The 10,854-nt window shown below is 41.7% G+C and overlaps 1 protein-coding gene across 1 annotated transcript in view; it reads left to right on the top strand.

The window, feature by feature from the left end:
• Positions 1 to 364: 364 nt before the first annotated feature.
• Positions 365 to 10,854, top strand: part of LOC120800031 (septin-9-like) — a 71,761-nt gene continuing 61,271 nt past the window's right edge. Inside the window, exon 1 of the mRNA XM_040145769.1 lies at positions 365 to 401. Coding sequence (XP_040001703.1) covers positions 380 to 401 — 22 coding nt within the window. The 5' untranslated portion in view covers positions 365 to 379. The remainder of the gene's footprint in view (positions 402 to 10,854) is intronic.

The following is a 10,854-nucleotide window of genomic DNA, read 5'->3' as shown; positions in this document are numbered from 1 at the left end:
GCAGTCTAAGCCCGGATAGATACTGTAGTCTCCGATTGGGATCCGTGCGTAAAGGCGCGTCAGCGCGGACCCCCATCCCCCCCCCCCAGCTCGTGCTCTCACAGTTCTTTTATCATGGTCGTGCGGTCACGCGGCTCTCAGCATCCCACTGAAGTGCACATCAGCGAACCCAGCCGATCACACGGCATAGCTGCGTCTGCGCCGCTGCCCGCACTCACCCTGTGCCATCACGCGAGCGAGCTGCACGAGAGCAAAGTGCAGGGAAACTTGAGAGCGCAAGTGTCGTCCTTGGGCAACGGCGGCGCGTCAGACGGACAGTCCCGGGCTCCCGCTGAGGACCGCAGAGTTGCCTTTGACCGACGACCGAGGGACGAGGAGCATGAAGAAGACTCCAAATTCAGGTACTGATTAGCTGAGATATCACGTGATCTAAACACGTGATCTAAATAATTACAAGTATGAATTATACATAAAAATGATGAATTATAAAAATGTGACCTCTCTTTGGCACAAACTTAAGTATGATCTATGAAGTACTTGTTTTTGCATGTCAAAGTAATACCACGCAGGCTGTATATAATATAGAGGATATATTATTTATGAAATCATTGTATTATTGAGATGAATTCCTGTATAACAAGTCTGCTTATTTTTATTTTCTCTTTTAAACTTTATTTCTGATTATCTGGAGTATAATAAGTATCCTTTTATCCCTTTCCAACTTCTCAAACTCTTTGCCCCCTCTGCTGTTTTGCACCACTGTGTTTTGCGGCTGAGTGTACAGCACCCAGGGGAGCGCCTTGGGGTCCCCTTGGCTATTAAAGCCTGAAGTGCATCATCATCTGTCCTTCTCAGCCTGACCTTCTGTCTGGATGCACTGGCCCCTTCAGGCTGCGCTCTCATAGTGCTGCATGTGTGTGTGTGTGTGTGTGTGTGTGTGTTTGGCCTTAACAAACATTTTAAATGTTTGCTTGTTCATGATATCAGTGAACATGTTTTTGTGATGTTTGCTTTTGCATTTCACATGCATGAGATTATATAGTGTGTGCTTGTGTGTCATACAACGCATCTCTGGCTTTGCACAGGACCCATCTGTGTATTCTCAGCTCTCTCAGCATTTAATAATACCGGATGAGTTGAGGAGAAAAATAAAGCAATAAAAGAAATGTGGCACAAGTTGCATGTAAGTTGTAAGGGGTCTTTGGATGGTGACCAATAAAATGGCATGAGATTTGAACATTTTCCTTTCAGAGCTATGTTAAGAGTGTTTTCTTTACATTTCGGGTGTTTGGCAGCGCAAGGCCTTCATGTCGTTGGCTTTTGCCAAGTCAAAACTTTGCTGTCAAGTCATATATAAATCAAGTTTCACAGTTGTCAAGTCCTCATTTCTGTTACTTAAGTCTTACTCAAGTCCAAATTTCAAGTCTGTATATTTAAGTCTGCTCTGTCTGTGCTGTTGCATTACACATGGTCCATGTTTGATTTTCTACAATCTTACTGTATTATCAGAAAATCCAGATCATCAAAGTATTTACCATGTGCATAGTAACTATCGCAAACACAACAGCAGTCTCGAGCCTTAAGGAATCAGTGCTTGACCTATTATGGAATAGAAATGTGGGAAGGGTCATACTTAGAGGTGAGGCACTGGCCTGTATAAGGAGTTTTATCACTAACTGTCACTTGCTATCTCTGCTGCACCTGCACTGACACATCGCTACTATACAAACACCATCAAGCTGTTTGTGTTGTATTTAGCCAGTGGTAAATTGATAGCTTAGTAGGTGGTCAGACTGCTGTGAAAGCTGGTGGTGGGTCTGGGTCCAGATGTTAACATACTGTCCAGGAGGGTTGAAGGACCAAATTGTCTTTAGGCACTTTGAACATTAAGGTGTCTGGTAGTCGGATCTCTCTCCAGGCAAAGCCAAACCATGAGACCAGACAGCTACACTGCATCCTCCTGAGTTCACAGCTCATAGCAGTTTTTTTTTTTTTTTTTAATTCAGCACCTTGACCTAAAAGTGTCAAATTATCTGTCAGGCTGGACGATTTCATGGCTGAACTGAGAGAGAACCCAATTAGCAGTAACATTTCTTTTTATGCCTAAGAGCCTCGTTCTGTCATTCTTCTGCTACATTTTGAAGTTTGTGTGGGCTGTCTCAGGGTGTGATAATGCTGGAGTTTGCAGATGTGTGGAGTTGTGCAGAGCTGTTATCATCTGTTAAAATAGTAAGCGCAGACCAAGATGAAGGAACCTTGATGTGGAAAACCCTTTCATACCATATCCCTCTCAGTTTATGTTGTCATCAAGTTTCATGTCCTACTGTAGCCTCTACTTTTCTTTAATACCAAGAAGCCGTACAATAGCTCAATATAATGGCTAAAATCTACCTGTAAAAGCCACTTTAGAGCTTTGTTTTTTGGAAATACCCCTCAATTTTGAAATCCTCTCTGTGAAAAATGCATCTGAAGTCACTCACTCTTAATTTTACTCTCCAAGTGCGAGCATTGTGTTGTCCCCTCTTGGATTACCAACAAAAAAATGATGGCTCCCATCTAGGTAATGCCGGTGAGACTCGGAGCTTGTTGGGCTTAATGAACTGAATGTGCCTATGTTGTTTTGAGGTTTCAAGTAACCTGACCCTGAATGAACAGGGAGACCCAGCGGAGTAAATCCACTGTGTTTTTTCCTCCCCCCTTTGCCCTTTCTATCTTCCTACGCATGAGAGATCCCAGTCAGCTGTGCTATATATTCTCATGGTTGGGTCGTTTTTGAAAACAGGCTTGTCCTCAGCTTGAATAGACTCCTTTGTGGTGAACATTTGCTGGAGGCTGGTTATGTGGATTTTGTTGGACCTTTCATCTTTGGTAGAAGATTTGATAAAAACTCAGGCAGGCATTCTTGATGTGACTTGTGGATGGAACACAGGACACTGACTGATGTGGTCCCGGTGAAGATGACTTTGGCTGTAGACATATTTTTCTATGACAATGATCTTTTTTTCACCAACAATCATCTTCACTCAAGTATTTTTAGGTTGTCATGTTAGAACCACAGACTTCGTACAATATACACTGACTACCCCGATGCAGTCTTATAAAGAAATGGCTAATTATTATAATGACTGAACGTCTCTGAACTCTGAAGCAGACTAGAGGGGCTGATGGCCAGGATTTAGTAAACTGGATTAGATGTTGTAGGGGGCATGTACAGACTTTGGCCCACACACTACATTTCTGACTTAATGCATTAAACTGGTAATGTACTTTTAATGAGAATAGGCCACTCTTTAACGCAGGTCCTCTCTGCATCCAAACACAAATTTCAATATTTCCAGTAGGACTTAGAGATGCTTCACTGTTGTCATTAATTGGTGAAATTGTATAACGATGCTATGATCATAACCTGGCATTGTTCGACAATTGTTATCCAAATTAATGATTCTATGCAAATTTTAATTAAAAGAATATTGTCAATTATCAATATTTTTATGATAACAATGTATGAAGTGACAATGTGAAAGCAATGTGACATTGTGAAAGGTGTCGCTTGAGCCTACAGAGAATTATCACCTGAATCTGAAGCTCCCCTTGGCTTTGAGGGGCTTTATAGTGAGTTTCAGCTCACTCGTTAGCTTTACTGTTTAGCTTTACTGTTTTGGTTCAGTCTCACAGCTCTCACAGAGATGTTTTCGGCCACAGCAAGCAGCTGCTTTCAGCTAAAAAGCTCTAAACCCACGGTAAACTGGCTGCTTAGCACCAAACAGCAGACAGACACAGTCAGTGACAAGCTATTGAATTTAGTGGAGCATTTAGCAAATAAAGAGGCAGATATTTCTCTTAGGAGTTGGTAGAGACCAAAAACAGAACTAAAAGAGAGTCAATATTGGACTTTAACTCGTGTAAGGCTGTGATTGCTTATTTTTGTTAGCGATTGATTTATTATTTATTTTAAAAATGTATTTGTTAATAGTTTAATCTAAAGAAAATTGTGAAAAGTAACCACCACAAGTTACCAGAGCCCAAGCTTTCCACAGGGATTAGATACATACTGAAATAAAGCAGAGAAAGACAACAAATACCCACATTACAAAAGCTGTGACCAGCAAATGGTAAAATATTTACACCATTAATTTATTATAATAAAAATTGCTGTCAATCAATTTATATCAATTTACTAATTGTGTAATGGATTAAATGCATCAGCACTTAACTCATGCAGGTCATAAGAATAAAAATACTAATCTGTGGCCACTGCTCAACTCCCATAACTCTAAATCTTACATTAGGGTCCAACTGGTTTCTTAAAAATGCCACGACACTTTAAACTGTAGCATCCATCATGTTATCCATCCTCCCACTAAAGCCACAACACTAGGTCCCATAGAGAACCAACAGATGAGCAGAGTCAATACAGCTCTTTATTTCCCTTCAAACAATGGCTCTTCAGTGACAGCTGAGCTGGATTCCCTTCAGTCTGAGTCATATATTGGCCTGGACTGCCGTCACATTCACTACTACTCCCTGCGATAATAAAGCTGTCTTTGGAGACTTTGCTATTCATCGGTGAGCGTCTATTTAATTCACTACGTAAGAGTCAAGCTGCCAAGCTCTCCTCTTCATATAATCTTATCACATTAAAACCTTGAGTATTAGACTACCTTTATCAGTCTTCTTTCGTAAATGCCAAGCACAAAAGCTCACTGTCTTACCCACCAAGGGCTGCCTTAGTTACTGGTTATACAACAAAAGTTTCTCTCACTGAAAGGTCTGACCTTTTTTCCCCTTAGATAAACTTTCCCTCAGCTATTAGCCTAATCCTTTCCCTCCCACTTCAGGAAGTGACACGTGGTTTTTGCTCCGTCTCTTGTGGTTTTATCTCTCAATTTATCTCTCTTCACAGCTGTAATTCCCATCTGATTCAACTCAGCCCTGGGCTCTGAAATGCTGACCCAATACGTGTGTAAATGAAGGAGATCTCTCTACTCTGGTGAATAGTGCCCCGTACCCTCGCATTTGTGCGTACACATGCACGCACCAATGCAAGTATGACATCATACATCATCCGCCACTGTGTCAGAGTTTGGCTATAAATAGAGACGGTCGATCATGACGTTTCATCTTAACAAAGCCCCCCTTTGAATAACATAAGGATGAAAACGGGCCATGTCACTGCTGCTTATCATGATGAGCAGCCAGCCAGTCGTGAATGATTTTCCCACATGCCCATTAAAGAAACACCTGATGTTACAAGCAGATGCTATTTTAGAAAATGCGGGTTTACCATAATGACACCAACATGTTACTTTGCCAGATTATTTGATGTAGTACAAGGAATAACATGTTTTGTCTTGTGTGAGAGAGATTTTCTTGTTTGTGTAAGTGTGTATAGAAATAGAAAGGGTTTTTAACAAAAGAGATGTAGTCAACCTTTTCCCTATGTTATTAAAGAAAAGCTGATGAAGTGCAAAAAGTTCCCACCTTTTCTGTTCCAACCATAACATAGAAACCACTTATACTTTTACAGAGTTTTAACTTCTTGAAATTAGTTGGCTGTAAAAGACAAACACAATTTTCCAACCAATTAAATTTTTTACATGAGCTCTTTGGAGTTCTCTCTATTTTTACATGTTTTGCACTTTAGAAAGCACTTATTCATTTATTTTCCAGCTGTAAAATGCCCTGCTCATATCTGGATCGGAGTCTTTTATTAGACACATTTAAGGCATCCTTATCAAAAAATCTCATTTAAAAACCACCAAAGAACGACGCTGGTATCGCCGTAAAAAAATCCATTATCTGTCGGGCTCCACCGGGAATGTAGTAGTCAAACTGGGAAATCAGAAAACTCAGATGCTAATGAATTATACATGTCCATTGTGTAATGGCTCATTGTAACCCTGCATAGATACTGTATGTATGAAACGCTCGGTAGTTTTGCATTTATTTGGGACGTGCTCCTTGGCCGAACTCCACGTGAACAGAGATCACTGCAGAGCTCGTGTGTCAGGAGCTCACTCTGTGTGTGTCTGTGTGCATGTGTCTCTGTACCAGTATGTGTGTGTGTGTGTGTGTGTGTGTGTGTGTTTGTGTGTAGAGTAAATGTAGACTGTCTGGGTCCGAGTTGTGGATTTAGACATCAGGAGCTTGGCATGCTGATTACAGAGTTCTGAAGCCACAGGGAACCACAGGAACTCTCCTCTCTCTCTCTCTCCCCACTTTCTCTTTCCAGCAGCATCCCTCCATCAGTTCAGGCTAATTTGCAGGGATGGAGGTGAAAGCAGCAGGCCTCGGGCTGATGTGGCTGATTTCTGTGCCTTATGATAATCAGCCAAATCACAAAGCCTTGCTCCTCTCATCCACACTCTATTGAAGCTCAACTTTACGTAATTAGCTAACGCGCACCGTTAAACGGTGAGGATTATAACAGTACAAAGCAAAAGGAGGTATGTTACACGCTGTAGCATATATTGTTCCAGTTTAACAAATTTCATATGGATTTGTGAATCCAACATTTCAGGCTGTCCTTGTTTTTGTTTCAGTGCCACTCAAAACCCCCAAATGAGTTCTTACAAAAATCCCGCAGGATGGATGAAAGATGCCAGGACTTCTACAGTGGCTTCTACTCTATCTGCCGTATCCACATAGGGTCCACGTATTTATCAATTGCTACAACAGACCCCCTTCTGGATCTGGAACTTTGAGGATATCCTATTTTATGTAGTCTGCTGCTAGCTCTCTCTCTCTCACATCTAATGATTACCTTATGGCGAGGAGGAAATAGCCAGCAGTTTTACCACAGCCATGCTGGGACGGACAGACACACAGACTGCACTACTAGCACTTTTACAGCCTCTGACAGTCCAAATGACCTGAAAGTTGGATTTAAATTGTCAGAGAACTGGAAAAGAGGAGCCAATGTGAGTTATAGTATTAAGGGATGGGGTTTTCTGTGAACTGGATTTGACTGGACAAAGTGTGTGAGAATGCCTCTGTGCATATGTGTACTGTGTGTGTCATGAGTAACAGGGTCAGGTATTGGTTATCATCATGATTTTCTCTGGTTCTCGCAGATGATTGGCTGAGCTCCTCTCAGTGCTGACTTGAAGTCGTGCCAGTTGCTGACTCAGCATCAGTAATGACTTTGGCCGTGGGTTTTTCCTAGCTTTGTTTTGACTCCCACTATTATGAGCTGTGAAACATCTTCAGTAGTTGAGAATTTGTGAATTTGTGAGAGGACATTTGCGTTCTGTCTCATTTCGGATTTCGTTGTATTTTTAGCCATGCTTAGCGGCATGGCTCTGGGGATGGCAATGTTTGTCTGTCAGTCCACCACTTTGGTCCAGTCTGAAATATCTCGACAACTACTGGATGGATTGCCATGAAATTTCTTACAGACAGGGATGGTCCTCAGAGGATGAATCCCACTGGCTTTGTCGATCCCCTGACTTTTCCTCTAGCCCTCCAGGCAAGTCAGATTTTTGATTTGTCCAATACTTCAGTTAATGACCAAATTAAATCATTCCCGTCAGGCTCAGCTTTACTTTGTGTTTAGTGTTTAACTAAGATGGTGAATATAGTAAACATTTTACCTGCTGAACATCAACATTTTAGCATTGATATTGTGAGCACACTGCCGTGCTAGGGTGATAGCATATATCTCAAAGTACTGACTTATTTAAATGCAGCCTCACAGAGACGGTAACATTGCTGTAGAGTCTACACAGAAAGAGTTTCAGCCGTGTTTTTCTGTCTCACGCTTGTCTGAGAGAACAGATAGGCCCTTATTTAAATCAATTCGGCTGTATACACAGGTCTTGGAATGGCTCAAGTTTTACTCGCTCTAATGCTAACCCAAAAAATGCGACTTGAAGCGTGTCTTTATGCTTCAAGTCTATTTTCCTGCGATTTACTACAGTAACGGTGTATTTGGCTCTGAGTGCCTCTAAAATATGGGAGAACTACAGCTCAGCACTGTGCCTGAATGCATCCTGTGTAGACACGGACCTTAGCTACAGCTGTTGCTCTGCTAATGTGCTGCTCAGGCTACACCTTCTGTGTAGACATGATGTTAGTCTTGTTTCGCACTCATTGCTCAATCTCATTTAACAGTAACGTGTCCGAAATGTACCCCTTGTTTTTAGTCTGTTGTGTTACTACAGTGTGTTTTCAAATGGATGTAGCTTTTTGAGCTGTTGGGTTACTTTTAATTATGTTACCAACATTTTATGAAACTTTCCAGTTGTTGTGAAAACCCACAAAAGTCTGATTAAGACATGGGGAAATCAAAGGGGCTTTCCTGACAAAAATTTATAAATTGCATATAAATGATATGTTTGCAATTCTCAGACAGTTACTCATACATTTTATGGACTCCAGGTTCACTTTGTTCACTTAACACAGCAGGTCAGCAGCTATGAATCTGCACCCCAGCACGGAAATACAACACCATTGAATGGGAAGTAGACTGAGAAATACAGCTTGCATTTATACCCGAAATGCATTGTCATGAATGATCTGATGCAACGTAAAAAAGAAAAACACATCAAGTCACTGAGTTCACATTAGAGGACAACAGCAGACCAGCTATCCCACTCATTACTCTCCCCTATACTCGGTCAGATTTAGTGGGAATCATTTGTGGGGCCATGTGGCTGCCATCAAGCCCGGCTGGGAAGTCTGATTGGAAAATTGAGATACAATCAGACCTACTTATTTCCAGATTGCAGTGATGATGTGTACTTACTGTCTAACAGTGTCTGAATAACTCCTGGGCTTATTCTGGATGGTAAATCATGTTTAAGATGATCACTTGTCAGAAATGAAATCCAGATTTAAAATTTAACCTCACAGCTGTTACTGGAGAAAAACACTGAGAACCATCACCTGAATGATCTGTTGTAAGAACCACAGTGATTTAGAAGTTGGGATGTGTGTTTAAAAAATATACATTTCCCCTTGGTTTACCTGTGAGTATGGGGTCCAGTACTAAATTAGGCTTGTGTAGACTGATGTGAAGAGTTGTGGTGTCCCTGTACATGTCCCAGGTTGGATGTGTAAGCTGGAGCAGCAGCAGCAGCAAGAGTAACAAATGAAGAGGACAGTGCCTCTTTTTCTCTCTCTCTCTCTCTCACTTATGTGTGGGTATGATGGAGCAAGGCAAGGGGGGAGATGAGTGCTGCGTAGCGCTCTGGTGAGGTCATCAGACTGTGGCCAGAAGCACCACATCACATCACACCGTTGCCTCCTTTTCGCTCTCCACCTCCTATGTGCAGACAGGATTCTTGAACCTCTGCTGTTATGTTTGGAGAAATTAGGGTTTTGGGGGACTTCAGGGAATAAAGCATGTGTGTGTGTGTGTGTGTGTGTGTGTGTGTGTGTGTGTGTGTGTGTGTGTGTAGTTAAGCATGCCTGTGTGTGTTTACATATGGAAATATGTCATAGTGCAAAGTGTAGTTTTAGTAGTTGATAGTGTGAATTACAACATTTGTGTCCAGCATGTCTATAAACTTGACGCCACATTCATACTTGAGCATGAAGGAGACTCAATAGCTATACAATAGGCTACGCAGTACCTAAAAAAAAATGTAACTACACATTGTGATTACGGCAGATACATGTGAAGACCACAAAAGAACTGTTATTGGTTAGCTTGGGCTGCTTTTGTTTTCAGTGGAGATTGTTTAAAGGAAAGAAGACATCAAGCAAGCTGAAGAAATACTCAGTTATATTCGCTTTTGCAGTAGCACAAACGCAGCTTCCATCGTCGCTCTCTATCACGGTGAGTTAAAGAATTTAAACTCATTTATTTTGCTTGCTACTAATCACACAGCCATTTCCATACTTTGGGGTATACTGTATCGTAGACCTTTTACTCCGAACACACTTGTCACAGACGTCACAGATAACAATGGCTCTGTTCTATTCAAGTGTCCCAGTAAGTCGTGACATTGCGGCAGTGAGCCAGCATGAACGACACCAGGACCCTGTAATTGAAGCAGCTAAATGAAAATAAAACCATCATTCATTTTTTTTATTTACACCTGAGCTTTTCCTACTGACATGTCAAAATGGCTTCTATGAAAAAGGCCTATCAAAGCACCATACTTACTTAATAATATACAACACATTTGTCTAGTTGTATGCTGGTGATAACGACAGGTGAAATGTGACACCGAACTATAAACCAGTACCCTAAAATCACTTAAGGTGTGACTGCTGCACACCATGGCACATACAGTATGTACAATTCCACACTTAAAGTGTATGTATGTGTTTGTGTGTGTGTGTGTGTGTGTGTGTGTGTGTGTGTGTGTGTGTGTGTGTGTCTGTGTGTGTGTGTGTGTGTGTGTGTGTGTGTGTGTGTGTGGTTTGATCCGTCTCACATTTTTTTCACCCCTGAAAACACAAGCAACTCCAGCTCCTCCTCCTCCCCTTCTCCTTCACCTTATCTCCTTTCTTCTTCTCCTCCATTTACCATTTTTCTCTTCTTCCCCTGCTCACTCCTCCTCTTCTCCTTTTATCTTTTATCTTCTTCCCACTGTTCTTTCTCCTTCACTGTGCATCGCTGCCCTGCAGGCATCCCTTTAGTGTCGGCTGGCATGCTGGGGAGATTTTTGTTCAACTGTTACGTAACTAAATTTAGCATGTTTGAGTCACGCATTTGGCCATAGGTAATGCTCTGAAAGTGACGGCGTACATTAATGTACACCCCAGGCTCACTATCCACTCTTAGTCAATGTGTGATACAGTTTTCTTTTTTTTTTTTTGTGCGTGTGTTTGAGTTTGTCAGGCATGAGTGAACAAGCGCACGTGTCCGTCTGCACCTCACAAACATCTCCCTCGTCAGTTGCA

Source organism: Xiphias gladius, chromosome 15 (assembly GCF_016859285.1).
Source record: "Xiphias gladius isolate SHS-SW01 ecotype Sanya breed wild chromosome 15, ASM1685928v1, whole genome shotgun sequence".
Taxonomy (NCBI): domain Eukaryota; kingdom Metazoa; phylum Chordata; class Actinopteri; order Istiophoriformes; family Xiphiidae; genus Xiphias; species Xiphias gladius.
The sequence above is the reverse complement of the archived record's forward strand: the minus strand, read 5'-3'. Positions and strand labels throughout refer to the sequence as shown.